Consider the following 26,639-nt stretch of genomic DNA (forward strand, 5'->3'; position numbering starts at 1 on the left):
TCTTATTGGATCTTAACACTCTCCTACACTTACTCATTCTTTACTGAGACAAGCCATTCGCCCTGCCTGCTGCATCTGTATAAGTTTGAGGTTGTGGTCAGTGATAAATATGCTTTTTGGAAGTAGGCCTGATATAACAAGCTGATTTGGTGCTCAATAAACATTTATTACTTTAATGCTGAAAACAGTTGTTGCATAATATTGCATTTATTGTTTTTATTTTTTGTGGTCTAAACTTATGAACAGTACTGTACATGCATTATCCTTATCTTCTTGAGCCACTTTTAAAGGTGCTATATACATTTTTTGTACTAGATTTACTTTTCTTCTAAAAATATTTTTGTCATTTGAAATACTTCTGCTTAATGTTACACTGACAGATATGCAAAAGAAATCTAATGTATCTCTTGCTCTGGCTACTGTGTATAGACCACCAGGGCCATATACAGAATTCCTAAAATAATTTGCAGATTTCCTCTCAGACCTTCTGGTTACAGTTGATAAGGCGCTAATCGTGGGAGATTTTAATATTCACATTGATAATACAAATGATGCATTAGGACTTGCGTTTACTGACCTAATAAACTCTTTTGGAGTCAAGCAAAATGTCACCGGGCCCACTCATCGTTTTAATCATACACTAGATTTAATTATATCTCATGGAATCGATCTTACTGCTATAGATATTGTACCTCAAAGTGAAATTACAGACCATTTCCTTGTATCGTACATGTTGCATATCACTGATATTAACTATATGTCTCAGCGTTACCGTCTGGGCAGAACTATTGTTCCAGCCACCAAAGACAGATTTGCAAATAACCTGCCTGATCTCAACTGCTATTTGTACCCAAAAATACACATGAATTAGACGAAATGACTGACAACATGGGCACTATTTTCTCTAATACATTAGAAGCTGTTGCCCCTATCAAATCGAAAAAGGTTCAAGAACAACATACTGTGCCATGGTATAACATTAATACTACATTAAAGCAACTCGTAGTCTTGAACGCAAATGGAGAAAAACTAACTTGGAAGCTTTTAGAATTGCATGGAAAAACAGTATGTCCAGCTATAGACAGGCTCTAAAAACTGCTAGGGCAAAGCATATACACAAACTCATAGAAAATAACCAAAACAATTCAAGGTTTTTATTTAGCAAAGTGGTTAAATTAACAAATTACCAGATGCCACCTGATTCAAATATGCCACCAACGTTTAATAGTAATGACTTTATGAATTTCTTTACTGATAAAATAGATAACATTAGAAATACAAAAAAGAATATAGATTCTACAGCATCTTACACTTCAGTTTCATCCATCGCACCCAAAGATAAACTGCAGTGCTTTACAAACATAGGACAGGAAGAACCAATAACCAACAACATGTTTATTAGATCCTGTACCCACTAAATTACTGAAAGAGCCGTTACCTGTAGCCAAAGAACCGCTTCTCAATATCATTAACTCGTCGTTATCTTTAGGTCACGTCCCAAAACCATTCAAGCTGGCGGTTATTAAGCCTCTTATTAAAAAACCAAAACTAGATCCTAGTGTACTGGCAAATTATAGGCCTATTTCAAAACTTCCATTTATGTCTAAAATTTTAGTGTCTGCTCAATTGAGAACCTTCCTGTACCAAAATTATCTGTATGAAGAATTTCAATCAGGTTTCAGGCCCCACCATAGCACAGAAACTGCACTTGTAAAAATTACAAATGACCTGCTTCTTGCGTCAGATCAAGGCTGCATCTCATTTCTAGTCTTACTTGATCTTAGTGCTGCGTTCGACACCATAGATCATGACATACTCATAGATAGATTACAAAACTATACAGGTATTCAAGGGCAGGCTCTAAGATGGTTAGATCCTACCTGTCCAATCGCTACCATTTTGTATACTTAAATGGGGTGTAATCTCATTTATCATCAGTAAAATATAGAGTGCCACAAGGATCCATCCTAGGTCCCCTTCTATTTTCAATATACATGTTGCCCCTTGGTAATATTATTAGAAAATACAGAATTAGCTTGCACTGTTATGCTGATGATACTCAGCTATATATCTCAACGAGACCAGATTAAACTTGTCAATTATCTAAGCTAACAGAGTGTGTTAAAAATTTAAAAGATTGGATGACAAATAATTTTCTCCAATTAAATTTGGATAAGACAGAGATATTAATTATTGGACCAAAAAAACACTACACAGAATCTTGTAGATTACAATCTGCCACTAGACGGATATACTGTTACTTCCTCTACAGTCATAAATCTGGGTGTCATATTAGACAGCAATTTGTCTTTTGAAAATCATATTTCCCATGTTACAAAAACTGCATTCTTCCATCTTAGAAACATTGCCAAGCTACGAAACATGTTATCTGTTTCTGGTGCAGAAAAGCTAGTTCATGCATTCATGAGCTCTAGACTGGACTATTGTAATGCACTTCTAGGTGGTTGTCCTGCTTCGTCAATAAACAAGCTACAGGTAGTCCAAAATGCAGCAGCTAGAGTCCTTACCAGGTCAAGAATATATGATCATATTACCCCAATTTTACAGTCTCTGCACTGGCTACCTATTAAGTTCCGTATCGGTTACAAATTATCATTACTTACCTATAAGGCCCTAAATGATTTAGCTCCTGCTAGCCTACCACCACGTTACAATCCATCACGCTCCCTAAGGGTCACAAAACGCTTGACCTTTGGTAGTTCCTAGGATAGCAAAGTCCACTAAAGGAGGTAGAGCTTTCTCTCATTTGGCTCCCAAACTCTGGAATAGCCTTCCTGATAATGTTCGGGGGACACACTCTCTCTGTTTAAATCTAGATTAAAAATGCATCTCTTTGGCCAAGCATTCGAATAATGTATCTCTTAAATTGTGAGTGTAGTTGCATCTCATCAAATGTGCATTCTTATTCATTAGCTTGGGTTAAACTCATTTTACTTTGTTGGATCAGCATCTATGCTAATGATGTCTCTATTTTGTTTCTATGTTTTGTTTAACTAGGATTTACACAAGCTCCAGTCTGGATCCAGAACACCTGAGAAGAGATGATGCTGAACCTCAGAGGACCTCAGATGATGCTAACCCTGAATCAACAAACAGAACTAACAAATATTGCTACAAGTGTGATTGCATCATATAATAATTATTAATTAATAATATTAATAATGTTCATCGTCTGGCTGACTACGTCTTGTATTAATTTTCTACAAATTCTGTCAAACGTCCACAAACTGACAGTCACCACTTATAAGCTACTACTAAATATTGTAGAAACATAATTTTCTGTAAAGTTGCTTTGTAACGATTTGTATTGTAAAAAGCACTATACAAATAAACTTGAATTGAATTAATTTTTATTGTTGACTGGTTTTCCTGTGTTCATTCATCAAATATTTTGGTGTATTGCTTACTCTAAGTGTCAAGTGTTTAGGTCTATAAGTATCATATACCACATTTTACCATATTTAAACCAATTCCACAGATTTTCCCCTAAAAATCAGCATGGAAAATATGAAAAGCATCCACAGATTCCGTCTGGGCCCGATCATAACAGATTTTCCTGTGCGCCATAATCATATAAACCTACTTGTGGTTCTTTCATCCACAAAGTCAAGGTAACAAAATGACCAGACCAAATATCTGAGGCTACGAATTTCATGGGACACGGCAGTAGGTGGGCTATTTCAGAACACGGTCATAGCTAGGGGTGGTTATTTCATGCCCTAAAAGGTTGTTAAGAACCACACCACAAAACTTCCTGTCTGATTACTCTGGACAGCACCAGTCTGTTTAATGACCCCAGACTGTATCACAACTCAAAATGTACCCCTCATTTAAGCAGCACGGTTTTATATTCATGACAGATGCTGGTTAGTCTAGCACAGTCCCAAACCAGAGACACCTAATACCCGATCTCTGTTCAAAGCATTTGCCCTGCCACCTCAGCTACGTTTTTTTTTTTTTTTTAACTGCGATTAATGAATGCAAGGACATGATGCAAGATGCAGCAGTAAGACAATTATGGACTGAGGAGGAGGAGAATGAAAAAAAAAAAAAAAAAAACCTGATCCAGTCCCCATTTAATACTTTTCACAGCACTGAGAGACTGTGGAGCGCAGATGTGCGGCCATAGACAAATCCTGCATTATTTAAAGCTTGTTCTTTTCCACACAGTCACCTAATAAGGGCTGCTGGGGACCTATGCTGGGATACAAATGAAACACACTGCAAGTCAATCACTCACTGTAGTAAAACACAAGTGTTTGTGTGGTTCCACAGTAAGGATTTGGTTACAAGCATTTAGGACAGAGCATTCTTCCACTCAGGCTGACCTGTGGTCTCTGCATCTCATGCCACTTGACGTGTTGCCATCATGCTAGAACTCAACCCTGACTGGAGCAAAACATCAAGTATTATATTATTATAACAAGGTATGCATACAAGCATTATCATCTGAAAAATGTCGACACGAAAAATGGGGTTTATATTAAATTAAAGGAAATCATTCATTTGAAGAGGATATGACAATGGCCCTCAAGTAAGCTGACACACTGAGTGGCTTGTTCCATTACATTTTTGTACTCTTCAATTTTGATATTCGCTAGGCTCTGGCATCAGTAATCTCCAATATCCCGAGCACAGAGCAGGTGCAAAGCTTTTATTATGGCTGTGGCTAGTCTGTGCAAATTGTGGTTCTCTGTCTGAAGAGGATTCGTCATCTGGACCCTTCAAAATCACTTAAAACCAGATAGACAGCTCCATCTAAATAGCCAAAATATTGCTTTACATCTCAATGAGGATAAATAAATCAAGACACAGAAAGCAAGCAAATCTAATTTATTAATCTTACCACTCTCAGTAACCGATTGAATAAAAAAAAAAAAAAAAAAAAAAAAAAAAAATACCATGAAAATTAATCCATTCCATTCAGAGTAGAAATGTTTCGACATTTTAGGCCTGCTTCTTGTCAGTGGAACCTAATTCTCTCTTTTTCCAAAGGACGCAGCTTTGCGTGACAAATCTATATGTGGGGTGACAGAAGGCAGCTCAAGTACATTAGAAATGCTCAGCCAAGGACTTTCTGGTTTGGGGACAAAGATAAATATAAAAAGAGAAATCCAGCTAGCCAAGGATAGTCATAAAATTCCTTCAATTTCCATTCCAATATGACAGTACAGGCTAGAAGGCTGACACGTGCCCGCCATAGAGGCCCAAACATGCCCCTCCTAATGGTGTGCACTGGGCCTTGACGAGTTAATTAGACCTCAGAGCTTTGCAACCTACCATTACAAACTAGCAGTCCACAAATCAAACCTGTCCTTCCACTGAGACATGGAAGGAAAAACAATGAAAAGGCCCAAATTCAGTGTATACACAGAGAGACATGCGCTGCCGCCATACACACAATCGCCTGAGAGCTGCTGTGGCTCCCGAATGCCCATTTTCCACAGCAATAATATCTTACAGCCGTGGAAGAAATTTTGTAGATGTGTGAGGTGAAAGCTCTGAGGGATTTAAAGACGCTGAGGATGAAGAGGGGTAATAACCTTCAAACACATAATCTCCCCATATGGATACGGAATGATGCACATTCACATTTTTCAAAAAGATAAGGGAACCAGAAAAAGGTCAAAGAGGGGAAGCATAATACTCTGTATAGTGATCAGTCAAACTGAAGGTGATTTCATAAAAAGAGCTCTTGTATATTCCCATTATCTTTGGTTTACAATGTGCGGCTAATTCTTTTATCCTTTATTTTGAAATGGGTAATCCTCGTCCTGTGCTTATAAGTCATATTTAATCATGTAGTAAACTTTCCCAAATATGTCACTTTTTACTGATTGAGAGTGAAGTTGGATACGTTTTAACTAAATTAGTTGTATTTCAGTGCAAGTAGTTTTTAGGCTTCCTGAAAGGAGAAAATGAACTCCAAGTTCTCTCCTACGCCTTCCACCCCAAACAAGGTTAACGGAGAGCTGCCTGTTGAGCATGTGAACGATCCATTCAGATGGACAGACACATGGCCCTCACTCACTCCCACCCTCTTTTACAGTCATCTGTGGAAAGGTTTAGCAGTCTTGTACCGGCCCCTGGGGTGGTGTCAGGGAGACCCCCAGCATCAAACATTAAGAAGTTTCCGGCACAAATCGCACGTACCAGAATTGTCTGATCTCATCTCATGTGCACACTAACTATATTCCATCTCTTGTAGGGGGAAATGGTTTACCATCTCAAGTTATCTCTCAGCATTCCCACAGATAAGCACGAACTGGGCCGCCTGGATCCAGGGGAGAAAATAGATTACTATCACAGGCAACGATTAAGAAAAGCAAGTGTTTAGTAGTGCTATTTGAAATATGTAATGGGCACTGCTTTGAATCATGTTGAACTCGTTAAGAATGGATGTCTAGGGGAAACACACTGTAGGAGTGGATTCCATTGCGCTGTCTAAGTGGAAAGTTGTGTTCTGCCCAAGTGTTACAGGCTTGCTCTGAATACAGACTCTCCATACCTGCTGGCCAGAGGAAAATGGACTTATATTTTCTATTTCCTATCTAATTAGATAATAATCTAAAGAGATGTGCATGTTTACAATCCTTAGGGTTAGATTTCATTATAGAGAGATATCTCTTAAGAAATCTCAATTAGTGAATTTGGGGCAAAAAAATATCTGGTATATTTTGTCCTTATAAGGACAGTGGCTCAATGAACTACAAAAGCATGGGAACACTGCTTTATGCATCAGTGGGGACATATATACACAGTCAAACTCACAGACAAACAGAGTGGGCTGCCAGCTCAAGCCGGTGCGGTCATCACTAGCAGGTTTCGTAAGTATCTGAACTACAAATCCAATAGGCTACTAGCAGGACACAGTCCTGCTGTGAGTCTCATCAATCACCTGTTCCTTCCATCAGCGATACGAAACACCCACATGCAAACATCATCAACAGACACACAAAACCTATTCACTGAACTTCTGCAAAGTCTGGCTATTCCTGCCCCCCCCAGATGGACGGCCAAACACTTAGTAGAGAACTTTGAGACTATAATCATCTACTATTGGCTACAAATCAGACAGACAGATGCCCATTTGCTCTCTATGTCCATGGCCAATTCAAATTTTGTCTACCATACACACAAAATTAGAGACACTGCCAAATGACCCCAACAAATAAAAACCCCAGTGACTTCAGCTGATTATACTAAAGTGTATCCACCTGAGCTGGGGTCAGTGTGGGGAAAAGCAGTGCACAGCTACAGGCCTCGAGGCTTCTTGCCCCGGCGCTCCTCCTCCAGGAGAGAACCTGTGGACAGATGAGATAAACTCATTTTGGAAATGGAGCATTTTTTATTTCAGTCTAATTACTCCATTTTTCCATAACTCCTGTCTTAATTGGATTCCGGGGGCTAATGGCTTTCCCAGCTTTAGCTTCTCCCCCCAAATGTTTTCTTTTTTCTTTTCTTTCTTCTGACTACTGTCAACTTTCTTCCCTGTTTTTACTTCTCCTAAATTGTGGTCATCTCCAGTCTGCAGAGAGGTCATAAGGATTAGCCGATCACTGAATACCTGTCTTCACATCATATCACATTACATATCATGGATGGGCCGCGGTGGTAGCAGCGGGCCCTTGCTTAGGAGGCTGACGAGTCGGCACCTGTCTGGGGCGACTGGCAGCAGCAGATGAAGCGGGCTTCGGCAGGAAGTGTCGCATTGCCTGGGACGACTTCTACGCCTCTGTGAAACGCTCGGCGAATCCCTCTATCGCCGGACCAAAGAGGCCGCTGGGGGAGATCGGTGCGTCTAGGAACTGGGCTCTGTCAGCATCCTTGAACTCCGTAAGGTTAAGCCATAAGTGGCGCTACAGGACGACCAGGTTACCCATCAAGTGCCCAATGGCCTGGGCAGTGCTCTTGGTAGCACGCAGCGCCAAGTCTGTTGCACTTCTCAGCTCCCTGAGCGTGGCGACATCTGGGCCAGACTCGTCGGTGGCGGCGAGAAGTTTGGCCTGGAAGACATGCAGCACCGCCATAGAGTGGAGCGCCGCGGCTGCTTGCCCTGCCGATGAGTAGGCATATCCGACGAGCGCCGATGTCGTACGGCAGGGTTTGGACGGATGGTTGGCCTTGGCTTTCCATCCAATAGCGGCTGGCGGGCAGAGATGCACGGCCACAGACTCGTCCAGCGGCGGCAGTCATTCGTATCATCTTTCTTCAGCGCCGTCAATTGAGGTGAGGGCGGATGAAGATGAAGTATGCAGGCGCGCTGAGTAGGGGGCGCGCCACGATTTAGTGAGCTCGTCGTGGACCTCCACGAAAAAGGGAGGGCGCGAGGAGCGAGATCGCTCTCTGAAAAGAAAGCGATTCGCGAGCGCAGAGAGGCGATAAAAATCTGTATCTAAAGAAAAATCTGTATCTAAAGAGTTTCAGAGCATGTGTGAGGATAACCAGCTATGGCTGAACTCATAAGCATATAACATATCATTTCGAGTGAAAAAATTAAGAGAAAATCCAAAAAAAGTCAAAGGTACAAGACTGTGTACATATTTTCATTTCGAGCGCAGGAACTACTCATCCCATAAACCACCGCGCCTCACTGAATTCGACTGAAGCCACAACCGCGAACGAGGGAACGAGCCTTTTGAGCGACTTCCAAATCTTGATGATGGCCGCTTGCGTACAGTACGAGTCAAGTATTGAAAGGGAACAGATACAACACTTTCCACAAACACATTAAAGCAGTCCAACAGTTCTAGAAAAGAAAAAATAAGAAAATAACACATACTGTAACACTGCAGACTGAAGTAATGGTTGCTGAAAATTCAGCTTTGAACAGGTCTAAATGACACATAATATTAAAATAGAAAACTGTAATTTTAAATTGACATAATATTTCACAATATTACTGTATTTTTGTCCAAATAAAGAGACCTCTTTGAGATACATTTAAGAAAAAAAAAATCTTACCCCTGACTTTTGAACAACAAAGTAGATATACAAATAAACAACATTTACCTTCATATTATACTGAGAGAGTCACTGAAATGGAGGAATAATAATAATAAAAACTGGAGTAGAAATAGAATGGAACACCGAGGGGAAATTGCTATGAACTGAAACCGAAGACTCATGCAAACGATAAATTATTTTTATACTATGAGACATTTAATACATAAAGATCCACGAAAACACTGTACTTTCTGCGGCCACTGAACTAAGCTGTCCCAGAATACATGAGTGTGTGTGGTGACAGAAAATGAGAACGCTAAGCCACACTCAGTTTCCACACACTGATGCTATAGAGAGAAAAACCAGACTAAGGCCTGACTGAGAGCTGGCCTTCAAACAGCCCAATGTCCAACACACACCACATCAAGAGCTCACTGGACCTCCACCACAAAGCCTGGAAATGAACCAGTGCCTTTAACTGCAATATGTTTTACAGTCACAAAGAGCTATTTAAACTAAAAACACTGCCAACACAAAGGAAAAATCAGAAAGTACAGTTGCTCAGGACCACTGTATGAGAAAAGTGCAAAAAAAAAAAAAAAAAAAAAAAGCATGATAACTTCGATATCACTGATATCAGATATTGCAGTTAGACTGAACAACACCTAGGAATCGCTACAAACAATAACAAAGTCAATCTTAGATAAAATTTATAAAGCACATGGTAATGCCAATTACAACTACTGCAGAAAAACAACTGCTACCACTTATAACACTTATAGTGTTCCTGTAACTCAATTGATAGAGCAAGGTTGGGGGTTTGATTCCCCAGGAACACATGATAGGTAAAAATTGATAGCCTGAAGTCGTTTTGGATAAAAGCGTCTGCTAAATGCATACATTTAATTTTAATTTATAAACGAAGAGATAGGTAAAGCCAGAAGGAAGCTAGACAATGATACTATAGGACGTGCAGCCAGGTCAAAAAGATTCTTGTCCGCAGACACAGAGAAGGAGAGAGGGAGGAGATAACGTGAACAGCACATGAAACGGTTACGAGAATGACAGAACGGTATAGACTCAATAAATCAATAACACACTCATGGAACAGGATTCATCAATAATATGAATCAGACAGAAGATAGAGGGATGATATGGGACAGAGGACAATCACATAATTACATAATCAAGTATAATCAAAAAGAGCTCACCAATATGGAGTCCACTTAAATAAGAGGCAAACTCAGCATCCTCTTCAAATTATGAAAGGCAGAAAGAAATCAGGACAGATTTATATTAGAGAGAAGTTCGAAACACTACGATATACTGAAAGATATACAACAAAAGATTGTCAATTCAGCTTATAGGTATATAAATCAAAATGACAGTGATAACAGTAAGTTTTTTTTTTAAATAAATAAAAAAACAGTTTTATTCAGCAAGGGTGCTTTACATTGATCAAAAGCGACATTAAAGACTTTTACACTGCAAAATCCTATTTTAGATAAATACAGTTCTTTTAAACGTTCTATTCATCAAGGAATCCTGGGAAAAATGCACCATGCACTCTCAGAAGATAAAAAGGTACAACATTTGTGAATGGAGTGGTACCATTTCAAAATGTAACATGTGCCATTAAGATAGAAATGAGCAGCTTTAAGGTACAAAAATATACCTTTTAAGGGTAAATGAGGTACAAAGGTATACTTTTTCAAAAAGTACTGCCTCAGTGACAATTTTCCTGAGAATGTGATTTCCACAAAAATATTAAACAGCACAACTGTTTTTAGAATTGATAGCAAGAAATGTTAGAAATCACCATTTTAGAATTATTTCTGAACTATCATGTGACACTGAAGACTGGAATAACGGCTGCTGAAAAATAAGCTTTGTCATCAAAGGAATAAATTACAATTTAAAATACATTAAACTAGAAAACGGTTGTTTTAAATTGTAATTAAAATTTTTTACTGTATTTTTGATCAAACAAATGCAGCTTTGTTGGACATGAGAGACTTTTTTCCAAAAACATATCCCGAACCAAAACTTTTGAATAGTTGTGTATTTTACATTAAAATACAACTATCATATTTCTTCATCAACTGATCCTCTCCTGCAAAGCCAGGTGGACAGATCAATGTAGACATTCAACATTCACATCTTTCCATGTGGGCCATAAACTTCAGATTTCTTTTGTCTATTAGACACAACACAAAGCATTCAATACATGTCTTTCAGATGGGATAAAAGAAGTTATTCAAAACATCTTTTGCATCTTGCACAACAATAAGACTATGAAATACTGGGGGAAACATTCACATTCAAACTTACATTCACACGGTCTATCATGAAGAAAGACTAAAATGGATGGGATTCATCTGAGCACTCATCATACAAATCTCATTTAAAGTTAAAGGGGTAGTTGGAAAGGCAAACGGTGATGTACTGTGTCTTTGTGTATTAAGAGAGATACAGTATAGTGAACTCTTGGCCCCCTTACACACTCTGCTATGCTCTATTAGGCAGTTGTGGTCCACTGAATGCCAATCAACCATATCTTCATTGTTTGGTACTCTGTTACCACATACAGGGGTCCCCAGCCAATGATCTAATGATTATGACATCTAATAGGTGAATCAGAGTTAGTCTGAACGGTGTACCTTCAATGTCCTCCACTGGGAAAGCAAAGAAAGGAATATAATAAACATAAAAAGATTAAAAACAGATCAAGAGAGGGATAAGGAGAGCAAAAGAATGGAAGAAGAAGAAACTGACCTACCCCATGCAACAGTCTCATCATCTTTGGAAGGAAAAAATAAAAAGGAAAGATGCAGTGATGTGACGAAGTACACATTACAAACATGTAAACAAAATACAAAATGTATAGGGACAGTTCAACCAAAAATGTCTTTCCAAAACCAGTTTTACTTTGTCTACTGTTTTAATGAAAGACAGTGGGGTCCGATGAGGTTTTAACACCAATGTTCTACATAAAAGTATTATTTTCCAAAAAAAATAAATGATCAGTTTTAAATTTTTGGAGAACTATCCCTTTAAATGTCAAAATAATGTAAAATTCAATGTTTGTTTTCTATGAAAAGTCTTTATTATGCTATGGTGGTAAACCATTGCTTACCTCATAGGTAACTGTAACTACTGAACAATTAACATAGTTCATAACAGCAGAGAAAGTGTGCTTTTGAGTGTGCATGTGCAGGCCTGAAGACATGAGAACATTTGGATTCACTTTAAAAGCTTCCTTCAGTTCATGTGGTCTCAATTCTACTAAACAAGTTTAAATCAAAACACATACGAGCAAAGGGCAGCATCTACACAGCCTGCCATACACATCCACATAGTCCAGCCAAAAAAGCAATACCATGAAGAGGAGGATGGAGGGCAGTAAAATCTTTTGTGTGCTATCAGTCAAGTGAATCCTTAAGCATCTGCCTTCTTGTCAGTGTGACCCAAAAAAAAAGGACAAAAAAAAAAAAAAAAAAAGACAACCAGATATAAGGGCATGTTTAAGGTCTGGGACAAGAAGTGAGGCCACATAAGCTTAGGATATGGAAAAATATACAAAGTAAATGGGTACGATTTACATGTGAAAATGGATAACTGTCATGTCTGTTATAATTACTGACAGTGTTTTTCAGAGAAACTGAAACAGAAAAGAAATTTAAATCATGAAGAACCTTAGAACAGTAAAATGTGTCCCGAGATCCATTTTTTAAAAATTGTGTGTTTGGTCACAAGAGTTAAAAAAAAAACAATCAAATAAATAAAAATAAATAAATAAACATTGGATATAAATATACATTTAAATTGGACAGAGCAAATATGGAAACTAATTAAATGCCTTTTGCCTACAACAGTTTATAAATTAATCTATAACAGATGATTCATTCAAATAAGTGGTGATAGTGATTGTAGATTAAGTTGTAGATGCAAGTTGTTTCTGTATCTACAGTGATAACAGAACAATTGGAATGAAAGTATGTAAGGTCAAACAAACAAAGGGCACAACCCAGAGCATGTGAAAAGGCAGGAAAGAGCTACCGACTCACTATGTTGGGTGAAAACTTTTGAACACGATGAAGATGACCAAATTTGTCTTATTTTGTTGAAATATAATTTTTTTCCATTTAGTTCTGCTCTTCGTAAGCAACAGAAGATACTTGTATGCTTCCCAGTACACAAATTAAGTACAATTTACCTTGATCTTCAAATTCCAAAAGTTTTCACCCCCCAGCTCTTAATGCATCTTGTTTCCTTCTGGAGCATCAGTGAATGTTTGAATCTTTTTAAATAGTTGTGTTTGAGTCCCTCAAATGTCCTCAGTCTGAAAAGATGCATCTCAAAATCATAAAGTCACTGCTGGAAAGGGTTCAAATATGCAGGAAAACGGAAGAATCTGCAGGACCTTAAAGATCTTTCTGAAGAACGCTGCTCAGTTTAACTGTTCAGAACAAACAAGGGACTCATGCACAACCATCACAAAACAGAAAGACAGTCGAGGATCATCAGGTAACAGAACACAGTATTAAGAACCAAGGGTTCCCAAACTTTTGAGTGGGGTTATTTTAATAATTTCAGCAATTTTTTTGTCTTGTGGACTAAATGTTACTATCTTTTATGTACAATATCTTACTCAGGACAGTTCTAAATAAAAAATAACATGCATTTAGTATGATCTCTCTTATTTTTTGAAAATTACTCATATTTTTACAGATTCTGCAAGGGGTGCCCAAACTTTCGAGCCCCACTGTATATATATATATATATATAAAGAGAGAGAGAGAGAGAAATATAAAAGTAAATTTAAATGGAAGTCTACAGAAACCACATATTAATTTTCAGGGTTGGTAACTGGAAGGTTGCAGATTTGACATTTCAGTGTAAAAGGGATAATTAAGCAAGAAAAAAATATAATAATAATAATAATTATTTATATATGACATACAGTATCAGCAAGCAATCATGCCGTTCTGACAAGTAAGACTTTGAGTGCACATATCTGTGGTGCAAAGCACTAGTGTGTGTTCAGTCATCAAAAGAAAGCCCTTCACCTCTGCCCTTTGAAATATGGGCTAATGTCACTGCACTGCAGGCCAGTAGACAGATGGTCTTACTCTTAAAAAGGACACGCTCATGCAGATTCAAACTAAAAAACCTCTCTCTTCCAAGCACATTAATAAGCATCTATACCTGTGAGGGAACACATTTGGATTGGTACTGTATCTGGTCTTTTTCTGGTCACGTCATGCATGGAGCTTTAAGTTTTTCTGACAAATCCCCATATGTCCCCATGACGTGCTTCCAACAAATTCTACACTTGAAAAGCTGAATAAAAGCAGCACTTTAATATTACTTATGCTTATTTTTTAAGTGAAATGTAAAGAGTCTGCAAAGACGACGGCAGTTTCACGACCCCTGGGGTGGTCCTGGAAAACTCATCAAGAACCAATACCTCAGTGACATGCACATCAACTTTTCCTTCTCATTGTTTTAAGCAGCTGATAGAGTGATGGAGAAAAATGGAAGAGGTGGGAGGCCAAACATGTGGCATGGGGGAAAAGAATCCAGAGTGGCTGTATTATTTAATCAAGTGTGTGTGTAGCTGTATGAATGACGGCAACATGTCGAGTGTGTTGCTGTGCGTCTGTCTCGTGGTGAGGCTTAAGTGTGCCCATGTGTTGAGAGTAACCCAGCACAGCTCCGTAAAGACCCCTGCTGTCAGCCAGTGGGAGAGATTAGAGCTGTGGTGTACAAATACACACACGCACACACACACACACACAAATCAGATAAGACACATTAATGGAAACCAGGAGAGGAAGCTTATGTCCAGGCGTGCATTAATCCACATGTACATGAATACACATGTGTGCACATATCAACCTGGCACCAATCAAGGAAATCTGGGCTCCCTGACCGCGTTCATGTCACCTACCTTTCCTCCCTCTCATCTAATATTTTCAGGTTTCTGTTCCTTCTAATCTTCTTCTTATTTTTTTTTTTGCCATTGCTCAACTCAAATAGTAACATCACAGCATCTGCAATACACATGCCTCTTGCATAAAATGGTTTCAAAATTATTTCTGCTGTAGTCCCAAAAGGATGAGTATGTACAGGGCTCAACAATAAGGTAGCTTGCTGTCTGAGGTCAGAAAAAGTTTTTTTCATTACCACTGAAAATTTCACATTCATTGACCTTGTCCATCAATGTTTTATGCCAGTGGTTCTCAACCATTTTTTATTCAAAAGCCCGACGCTGTACAACATAACATTCAAAGACCTGCCTTCACCCAAACAGCCTATTTAACTTTTTAATGAAGAGAAACAGAGTACTGCTATATTAAATGAATTAACCATGATTTACTTTGTGATTCCAGAAATGTCAAGGACTGCATGTTCTTCAATGAGAACAATAGTAATTGAGGGTGAAAAAAAAAACCCTATCATAGTCATAGTTTGTTTACTAGTCATTATTATTTAGATTAGACTTACTTACATTAGATTTATATATATATTCCTAATTTAAATGCTTTTTAGTCATCCTTGCTGAAGCCTCCTTGTGGGCCCTGGACCTCTGGTTGAGAACCACTGTTTCTGTATCTCTGTAAATATATATATAAACCTTTTTTTCATTATGATGATTTGTCACCAAGATAGTGGTCATTTCCAGCAAAATGTTTATGAATGTTACATTATATTTTATGTAATCTTAATAGTCTGTAATAGTAATAGTCTGACTGGAATAGCAGAATGAAAAAAAAAATCCTTATCGTTGAGCCCCGTTGTGTATGTGTGCGTTTCAGTGCTCATTTGCTGCATGACTGTATAAGTGTGGTCCTTACAAAATCTTTTGCTGGGGGTTCTCTGAAGAGTTGCGACGGTCATGGGTCTCCAGACGGCAAACCTCCTGAAAAAAAAAAGTGAGGGAGAAAGATAAGGAGCCAAAAAGGGTAATAAATAGTCTACATTCACAAAGTCAGTGTTTGGGACTGACAGATGTATTATACGTATGTATTATCTGTATTATACAAAAGTGTTAAATGTATGATATGAGCGAGTAGCAATTTCATCCAGCAAATCTGAATTATGCTGAAAATGTAAGGGTGTCAGTCTGGCCATTTAATACATTGTCACTCTTGTTTATATCCAAAATGTTTAAAAGTAATTTGCTAATTAGAAATGTAACACTTTAAACCAGACCCACAAGCCTATTCTGCTGCTGTGAGTATAGCCACACAGAGACATGCCATAAAACCATCAGATTTTACAACTGTACGGGGATTACTAAACACTTAACTACAATGCAGAGCTACCTGCCTCTAAGTATCCATTAGTGTGCGAGTGAGTGAGTATATGTGTGAGCGAGAGAAAGAATGGTTAGCCAGAAACAGCACTTGCTACTGTACAATTGACAGGTTCAGAAATAATGTTTTACCATTGAAAGCTACTTTTTTCAAGAGAAACAGAGCAAAGAAACTATTTCCTAAGGCAGCACACATGTGCATGCACGTTAGAGTCCACTTTACGAAGAACGCCACTGGTGTGCAATTTTCCTTGTGTGTGGACGTCCAAAGTGGATGTGAACCAGTGCTATCATTGTCTCTCATTGCTCATTCCAGCCCAGACAGCCACGGAAATCCAAAGTATTTTGGCCGAGCCCTCTTGCACAAAAAGGGAAAAAAATGACGAAGAAGAGGAAAAAGTCAGAAAAGTCATTCCTTTCATAGTAGGGAGTGAAAGTCAGGTTGTAATGGAGTGGAAGAAGTCTGGAATGGTCGAGAGAAAGAGAGATGGATGCAAGACAGGAGAATATGATATATGAGGGGGCTGGACAGAGGGCGGACAGGATGATCGAGTCATGGAGTACTGTTGAATTTAAAACTGGTGATAGTGGGAGGAAAGGAGCAGGGAAGAGAGAAAAGCATTGGTTAACCTCTCCTGAAAATGTTTGGATGGGATGAGTCCTGCGCGCGTGTTGCCATCACCCTCCAGTTTGGCCTGCCACCAGGTGGCATCGTCCTGGCTCATAACCTGCAGGATATCTCCCTTTGTGAATGCCAAACCTGCCTCCTTGCAAGGGATTGCCTTATCCTCAGCTGGATTGTAGTCAAAAAGAGCCTTTACAAAAATCTGAAGAGCAAGAGAGAGAGAGAGAGAAAGAGAGAGAAAATGGCTTTAAAATGAATGAACTTTAAATGGAATAAAATGAAATTAAAGAAGGATGAGATTCAAATCAAACTTTCTCCATCCCTCTCACTAAACCATGACCAAATAAAGATGTATTTTGTTTAGCAGACATGCTTACTTTCCACACATATGCACTACAATGCAGTAATTGGAAATTATGTGTGATTGTCTTCAGCGTTTCTCTAACAAAGGACATCATGAGGTGTTTAAAGGATTGGAGCGATTGTGCAGACATATTAAATAAGTAAAAAGGACAAATAAGAAGGGCTATTGAGAGCAACCGGAGACAGCAAAATTCCCAAAGTGCAGAGCAGTGGCTTGTGTTGATTTAGAGAGCTGCATGTGCCATACAGAAAAATGATGTTACAGAGGAGAACGTTTCCCACAAACACACCAATACATCCTGAGGGAACGCTTCATCTCGGTCTTGCACTCCATCAATTTTTCTTATCCCTCTTAAACATGTGCAGCCAATTAGCAGCACTTCAACATATTCATTACATGTGTGGAAAACAGTAAACTATGATCATTGGATAACACGCACATGCGGGTTATGACTGAATTCAAAACTGAGACATATTTAAACCATTACAGCACAGTAAAAGGAATATAACAGACCCACAAAGAAATGGGACAGTCCTCGCTTATAACAGTTTAGGCTGGGAAATTGAAAACGACAGCGGACATGGAAAAACGGAATGCTATTCGCAAAGTATTTGTTTCACATTTTGAATGGAGGTGATGTTGTGGGTCTAGTCGCGACAGGTTTTGGGAAAAGTTTAATTTATCAACTGTTACCGATTGTCAGCGAGAAACTGGGGAGGCCAAAGTCCGGCAAGGTGATAGTTGTGATTGTGTCCCCCTTGGTTGCTCTCATGCAGGATCAGGTTAAGGAGGAACCAAAGCTTGCTTGATGGTTTTGTTTTCACAGAATTCCTGTGCCGGTGAGGCTGAGCCGGCGAAACAACACGTCATAACAAAACGTTATGTGATTGGCTTATGGGGAACCAATGATTTTAAACTTCAGACAAGTGCCCCCCTCCACAAAAAATGTAAATTATGCCCTTCCAGACTCTGTCTACGAAGCAAAGAAATGTATTAATTTATATTTAGCAAGGATGCATTCAAAAAAATAAATAAAAATTGACAGTTAAGACCTATATAACGAAAAAAAAAAAAAAAGGTTTCCATGTATTAAAAATGCATGCTATTCTTTTGAGCTTTCTATTCAAAGAAAAAACAACAACAATGGTATTCCAAAAATATTAAACCGCATCAATTATGCCATTTATACATTTCCAAATATTGTTTTAGGAGTCTCCTTCAATAGGTCTACATGCTTGCACGGTCAAAATCTCTTTCCTTTTTTAAAAAAAATGAATATCAAATAATTTTCCAACGATTCTCAAATGATTAATTCAAAGCAGTTCTAAACTTCAGTCCCTCTAAACCCATCCTTTCCATGAGCTTGCTCTGCTCTAATATGGCCCAGTCTGTTGTGATTGGTCTAAAGCATGTGTGGGAAAAGATACACCCATTAAAAAAAACGTAGAACATAGGCAGAGATTATGCAAATGTGTTACTAAATGTGCAAATGTGAAGTCGGATTCGAATTACTGACGACTCGTTTAGGCGGTTCAGAATTGTGTTCTTTTGGGAGAGATTAATATGTGCACTTTTTTACAACTTTGTAGCCTAGGGAACATGTTAGGAACAATTATGTTAATTTACATCTATGTTGTTTTGATTGAAATTTCAGTCAGCAATGTATTTACTCAAGGATAAAGCAATCTCAGAATACATTGCAAAACTTTGCTAAAAGGTATAGATTACCACCAAAGTGCTTTAATTCTATGTATTACTGTGCATGGGATCTATGTTTTATCTTTAATCACATCATATCTTTATCTTAGCAACATGGTCCTAATTCTATTGGATTAATCAGGAGTTAACAGTTCTGACTAGAGTTTTTTCCATGCTTCATGTGAAGAGTGCTATTTGTGTGATACATTTGAGTGTCATAATTGAGGTTTCGTGTAGACAGCAGGCTGTGAGACAGCTCACTTGGGTTAGGAACAGATTGACAGAGAATGTTTGTAAGCTGTACGAGCTGAGAGGTTTAGTGCAAATCATTTGTGTTGAAGATGAATGGGAATGAAAACTTATCCATCAAACCAGCAGCCCATGGTACTCATACAGGGGAAAACTCCCCCACTGTCTGAGTAGAACATCCCATATAGGCCAACTCTTTCTCCTAAACTGTTCATCATGTCTGATCAGCCAAAGTGAGAATGAATTGTACCTTGGGCTCTTTGCTTTGTGCCTCCTCTTTGATGCCTGGGACTACTTTGAACGTGATGGCACCTTGTGACTGGGACTATAAACAGAGTACATAAAGACAACATATCAACAACCTCTTAAGCATATAAAAAGACAAAATTAATGCACCAGTCAACATTATTTAATTAAATCTATTATGGTTTGATGAACTACTTCCACTAGTTCTAAAACATTTTTCAATATTATTTCTGCTAAAATAGTCAGGAGTATATAGGTTTCATGCATTAACAGTCCAAACATTTCCCTTTGGATAAAATCCCCTTTTCACAGCATTCTGTTAAATTACAAAAGTTAAGCATACGGTTTCATGTTGACTTTGCACAGACACATGCGCATACCAGGATGCAAATTATTTCCTCAGGTTTTTTGTCATCTACAGGGATACCGTTGACCTCTTTCAGCTCATCTCCGACATGTATCAGCCCTGGACACAACAAAGAGGAGTGGGCAACAAGAGAAGTTAAGACATCACGTACAGCACTTCAGCAGTTTATTCAGTGTAATAAACCATCTCAGACTTTGTGTAAACAAATGCACTCTAACCACACCCAGATGTTTAGTTTGTGTATAGAAAGAAGAGATGCATCAGCACTCACCACTTCTGTCTGCTGCCCCGCCCCTCATGATGCGCGCCACTATGATTGCTCCAGTGTGTTCATCCTTCTTTATGGTTGCACCCTGTAACACACATAAAAAAAAAGTCAAATCACATTTACTCAAAGAAAACATGCAATTAAAAGTGACCAGGTTTATATGCATATGATATGTTATTAAAATTGTCATTAATACCTATTAAAGTATTAGGTGTCTCAAAGACAGTTCCTGAATGAATTAGCAATTTAACAAATTGGTTAAATAAATGATTCAATGACTCAGAAGACATGTTTCATTACTGAATCAATCAGTGTGTTTGAAAGAATCGGTAGAATGACTCAATGACTCTTTTTAATTCTTGAATGTATTAGTGTTTTTGAGCAAATCGATTAAATGAATGAATAAATGACTCACTACCTATGTTTCCATCCAAAGTTGAGAATTTAACTTATGTATAAAACTGGGATTGGAAAATTGGAAATACTTTAATGATAGACTTTGTGTCAGGCTTTGGAGAACACCCAAAACAAAATTTGAGATGCTGTGCAAAGAGAACGGTCCACTGATTAGGTCAAGTTATCCACATCACACAAAGACACATAACTTTTTTTGAACCTCATGGAGAAATTTTTCATTTCCATCTCCCATTATTTGCATCAACTCCTTTTCGCATAAGTCAAAAACCATCTCAAGTGAGTGTAAAAAATTATTTGAGAATTAAGTGTTCTGTGACTATAGAGTATGGCTAGATACACAACTAATGGCTTAAATGGATTGCCATGACTGCTAAAACACAAGCAGGAATACAAAAGCACAAGCTATCCACGGCACTTGTCTGCCAATATGCCAGCTCTTTGTGTCATCCTGCCGCCATACATACTCATGCGCTACTGTAACAGAGACACATGTGGTCAGATGCTCACAGCATTGCCTGTCACCACACACACACACACACACACACACACACACACACACACACACGTCTAAATTAGAGAGCAAGACTAAGACAGAAAGACTCCTAGCAAGGAGTAGGGATATTCACACACAGACAAACATGTCAGAGAGTTTGAGCTTCAGTCTGCTTTCTTTCATCCTCTGTTTTCTACATCAGTGTCTCGAAGGCTGTTATTATTTCTGAAGCATCCATGACAGTGGATGAAGATGTGGAGCAGTTCCTCCAGTGTGCATGTGTGTTTAAAACCTATTGCAGTTTTTACCTCACCTCATTTTGGGTGTCTAAAGAGGTGGAAAAATTACCTTGACAAACTTGTTCCATTGCCACATCAATGGGATTTTTCTTTTAACCCCAGAAAAATCGTTCCTCTTAATCTTTTGTCATAGTGTTTTGATGACTTGGTCACCTGTATTGATTTTGCAATATCATCATCATGATTCCTACATTAGCTCAAGGTCCTCTCTGATGTGTTAAACACAGACTTTAAGATGGAAAGAGCAGCCGTTTGTCGACAGAAGTCTTTGAATTTCCTGTTGATTAAGTAATTGGAACAATTTGGTGACCTGGGAGGACAAAACGTTTGGCCCAGAGCTTTGGGAGGTGAAAAAAAAAAAACCGAGATCAGTGTAGCCGTTACATCTCAATGTGAGATAAAGCAGTGGTGTTTATGACACGCATAAGGGGGATTGAGAGAGAAAGGGAGTAAAGTACGAGAATTAGACCACTGTCCACAAGTCTTTCATCTGAAGTCAGAGTCAATTCTGAAGTCAGAGACAAGTTTGGAGTAATTTTATTAATTGATAAAAATCCTATGTACAAGTTTGTTTTTTAAAGACAAAACATGTTCCAGGGATACTGCTAGGATTCTAGTTCAACTACTGTATGTGTATACATTGAGTAGTCTTCCTCTAACTGGATACATGGAGTCAATCCAAGATACAAAAATACATAAATACATGTAACATTATTAAATTTAAGGATGCCCATTCATATTCAAAAACATCTGTAACATAGCCAATAGATATTAATTAATCTAATACTACATCGAATTAGAGATCGACCGATATGGGTTTTTCTATAGCCGATGCCGATGTTTAGAGATCAGGGTCAGCCGATGGTCGGTATGTGCTGCCGATTTTTAGGGCCGATATCTTGAAGTTTTCCCCTTCATTTGCATGCCAAAATGTCGCATTTATAATAAGTGGATGCACAACATTTCTAAACTTATCTTTATTTATTGAGAACTGACTTGAACCATCTCTCGAATCTTAATTTTGTGCACTGCACGGTATTAAAATAAACAATTTATAAAAATTTAACCAAACAAATCAATAAACTGACCAAGTATTAAATTATATATATATGTCAATCATTTACATAAAAGTTTAAGAGCATTTATTAAGTAGAATTTTTCAAGTTTGTTGGAACATAAATTTAAACACAAATATACATTTAAATAAATACAATTTTAGGAATAAAAATCAATTAAACTGAAAAATATAAAAAAATAAATACTACAACACACTAGCAACCAGCAACATTTGTGTTTGGTATAAATGACACAGAACATCTAAAGTGCATTCTAATTTCAAACTTACATCACAGTCTGTTCATTATTAAAATAAAGTACAGTCAACCAAACATATAAAAGGTTATACTGGTCAGTTTAAATAGACCGCAGTATACCGGTCCTCTCTGCTGTGATGCCAAGGACATTTTTGCTCATGTGAAGAGGATGATATTTTTCATTTAGTTCAAAAAAATAAATAAATTATAGTTTAACATTCAGATACATTGCGAATGTGGAAACATTTGGATATGCGCAGAACGAGACCTGAGCAATAACCTCCAAATACATCTAGTCAAACCCGCGCTCGCTCGTCCTTGTAAGAATCGGATCATTTTTCGGTTCAGCAAAAAAAAAAAGGCCAAGACAAATAAACATAAGTTTTGTCTTTTTTTTTATTAACGTTAAATTATTCAATGAAAATATATAAAATCAACTTAAAGTGCACATGGCATAATATCTTCTTTCTAACATAATAGCCGGACTTCTCATCTTCCAGTCTGCTGTGATGAAGTGAGCAGTTTTCATCACAGAGCTCTCCGTCCCCCTGGACATTCAGCCGTCTGTCGTGAGTGCAACAGAGGATGCTCGGGATAGTTTATCCACAACTTTTTTTCATCTCTTGTTCATAAAGATCTGGCACAATCTTTTCACTCTAACCTCTTTCTTTCATCATTATATCTGACAGGGAAGCCAAAATGCGCGGGGCGTTCAAGCTCCTCCGTTCCTCCGCTCGCCATGACCGCTGAGTGTGGACTGAACATGCTCAACTTTTTTTTTTTTTTCATAAATCAATCCAAAGGTCACGTTTGTGCCGAACCGAAGATATTGATCTGAACGGAACACGGATCAATGATGATCTGTTGCACCACTACTATAGTGTAATTTGAAAACATTGCAGTTAAGCAATTGCGTTTTAAAATACAACAACGAGCACCACGAAAGCATTTAAAGAAGCGCATTCAGAGGTCTCCTTGACGAGAAACACTCAACAAAGATAAATGATCTCCAACGTATGGCGCGCTCTCTCCATTTTATCAAATGATCATAATAACATCTATTCATTTTACAGTCCTGCTACTAGCATTTTATTCAGACTAAACCCCCTTTAACTCGGATGAGAAAGCTTTTTCCAAGTGGCTTTTGCACATAATAACAATACCGCTGCAGACGCATTTTGCAGCATTAATTGATCGTTAATTTAAATGACGATCGATCATGGAAATGATCGAATATTGACATCCCTAAATACAAATGAGTTGGATGGAAAAATGGTTATTGTCTGCATCAAACCATGCTTCCGAACAAATGTTATTCACCGTTCTGGGCAGCTCCAGGACAGCTGTCTCTCCGAGCACGGTGCTGTCTGTGAGCGGGGATGAGTAACGGAGCCCTCAATCACGCTGCAGTGTTTGTGAGAGCTGACAACTTCTCCACCCCATTAACAGAGTGAAATTCTCTGACTACCTTTATCTCCCAGGGCAGTTGTTGAATCTTCCAAAAGTTTTGTCTCGGAGTGCTTCACATGCAGTGGCAGCAGCAGCTCTTTCCACCGCACCAATAACACGGGGCTGCTCGCCGACGTGCCTGACTTTAAATCGGCGTTACAAAACATGGATATCGGCCGATGCCGATATATTGAAAAATTACAAATATCGGCCCGATATATCGGCAGAGCGATATTAAAGGTACAACTTGTAAGATATTTGCAGTAAGATATCGCTTGTGTTTGCAGTTGGCAGTTTGAGTGATGTGAAGAGACACAGAGGAGACTGTTGACAAAGGAATTGTTGAATAAAGTTTTATATTGTTTTATATGTGTACAAAAAGTATTGTCGTAGCTTCATAACATTATGGTTGACAGTGTAATTTACTTGGCAGTCTATGGGACAGTCTCAAGCCTCCCGGTTTTCATCCAAAATATCTTAAATTGTTTTCTGAAGATGAACAAAGCTTTTACTGGTTTGGAACAACATGGGGGTAAGTAATTAATGGCAAAAAGTTCAATTTGGGGTGGAATATCCCTTTAATTTGGAAATGAAGCAAATGGCTGTCTTTATGAATTGCTCACCGAATCAATCATTCGATTCATTCATTAATGTAACGCAGATTCATTTAATTAGGTGCTGCATCTGAATAAATGTTTAGAGATTATCAAAATGTTAATTTGAAGCATCAATTTTTGCAGTATGATTAGTCAAAACTGAACACATACAAACCTGAATGTTACTAACATTTGTGGATGCATTCTAAGATGCGATATGTTTTAAGATTTGATGCTGTCATTCCAGTATCTTTTTTTAAACTGTTCTCACACATTCAGTAACTGATCTTGACAAAGTTCCCGATTCTGACACACTAATATAACCAAATGTGAAAACACATGACACGGTGGCTCCCGCCATTTTTCAAACCCTTCTGACATTTTGGAATGTTTGTGCAATACGTGGCCATTCGTCTTCAAATACTATGATAAGAGTCCGATCTAAATCAACAAGGAAATGCGTAAAGCAGATGTAGTAAAAACATATAAGTTAATTCCAAGTTCTTTTATGATATCAGTAGTTAAGGATAAAAGACTCAAGTTATGTTTAAAATTATTCACGGGTCCTTCTTGTCGAGTTGAGTCAAGTCTGGAGCCCTTTCAGGTCGAGTCTGAAGTCTATTTAAATGAGACTCATGTGCAAATCGAATCCAAGTCACTAATTTGAGTGCTCATCTCTGGTTAGAACCAGTCAAAAACCTTTCCTTTTTAAAAACATGAATAATTTCAATAAAATATCACTGAACTGAAGGTAGCCTGTTTAATTGAGTGTGGAAGGAGTTTTTTCCAGTGTGTTGGAACAGAGCATTATTCACTCAACGAGGTTATTATTCATATCAATAAATCATTACACAGTCAACATTCTGGCTCATTGTGCAAGGCAAAGGCTCTTAGATAATACATAATGCTTTCATAAAAAAATACAGGCAAAACAAAAGCCAAGGCAAAGACTTCTGTCACATACAATTAGAAAGCATATTTCTCATTTATGATTAATCATCATCTAACCCAAAATGACTTTGAGGCCTGTCTTAGAACTGCTCGGAAGGACAAAGCAAGGTTTTTCCTCTTTATTCAGTGACAAATAAAGAATTACATACATATACATATACACATACACACACACATACACACATACATACATACATACATATATATACATACATACATACATACAGGTCCCTCTCAAAAAATTAGCATATTGTGATAAAAGGTCATTATTCTCCATAATGTAATGATAAAAATTAAACTTTCATATATTTTAGATTCATTGCACACCAACTGAAATATTTCAGGTCTTTTTTTTTTTTTTTAATACTGATGATTTTGGCATAAAGCTCATGAAAACCCGAAATTCCTATCTCAAAAAATTTGCATATTTCATCCGACCAATAAAAAAAAAAGTTTTTAATACAAAAAAGTCCACCTTCAAATAATTATGTTCAGTTATGCACTCAATACTTGGTCGGGAATCCTGCAGAAATGACTGCTTCAGTGTGGCGCGGCATGGAGGCAATCAGCCTGTGACACTGCTGAGGTGTTATGGAGGCCCAGGATGCTTCGATAGCGGCCTGAAGCTCATCCAGAGTGTTGGGTCTTGCGTCTCTCAACTTTCTCTTCACAATATCCCACAGATTCTCTATGGGGTTCAGGTCAGGAGAGTTGGCAGGCCAATTGAGCACAGTACCATGGTCAGTAAACCATTTGCCAGTGGTTTTGGCACTGTGAGCAGGTGCCAGGTCGTGCTGAAAAACGAAATCTTCATCTCCATAAAGCTTTTCAGCAGATGGAAGCATGAAGTGCTCCAAAATCTCCTGATAACTAGCTGCATTGACCCTGCCCTTGATAAAACACAGCACCAATACAACACCAGCAGCTGACATGGCACCCCAGACCATCACTGACTGTGGGTACTTGACACTGACTTCAGGCATTTTGGCATTTCCTTCTTCCCAGACTTCCTCCAG

The 26,639-nt window shown here is 38.1% G+C and overlaps 1 protein-coding gene across 3 annotated transcripts in view; it reads right to left on the reverse strand.

Annotated features, from left to right (window-relative positions):
• Positions 1-26,639, reverse strand: part of LOC113056106 (MAGUK p55 subfamily member 7-like) — a 123,743-nt gene that overhangs the window by 17,716 nt on the left and 79,388 nt on the right. For 2 of the 3 annotated variants that reach the window (XM_026222604.1, XM_026222603.1), the window contains exons 7-11: positions 20,109-20,190; positions 19,851-19,936; positions 19,475-19,549; positions 16,919-17,115; positions 15,828-15,892 (exon numbers count right to left, since the gene is read on the reverse strand). In XM_026222604.1, the coding sequence (XP_026078389.1) occupies positions 15,828-15,892; positions 16,919-17,115; positions 19,475-19,549; positions 19,851-19,936; positions 20,109-20,190 (505 nt within the window). Of the gene's footprint in view, positions 1-10,178; positions 10,221-11,627; positions 11,643-11,746; positions 11,768-15,827; positions 15,893-16,918; positions 17,116-19,474; positions 19,550-19,850; positions 19,937-20,108; positions 20,191-26,639 lie in introns of all 3 variants that reach the window. The other variant, XM_026222605.1, reaches the window with a different exon arrangement.

The sequence above is a fragment of the Carassius auratus genome, chromosome 37 (assembly GCF_003368295.1).
Source record: "Carassius auratus strain Wakin chromosome 37, ASM336829v1, whole genome shotgun sequence".
In the NCBI taxonomy this organism is placed as follows: domain Eukaryota; kingdom Metazoa; phylum Chordata; class Actinopteri; order Cypriniformes; family Cyprinidae; genus Carassius; species Carassius auratus.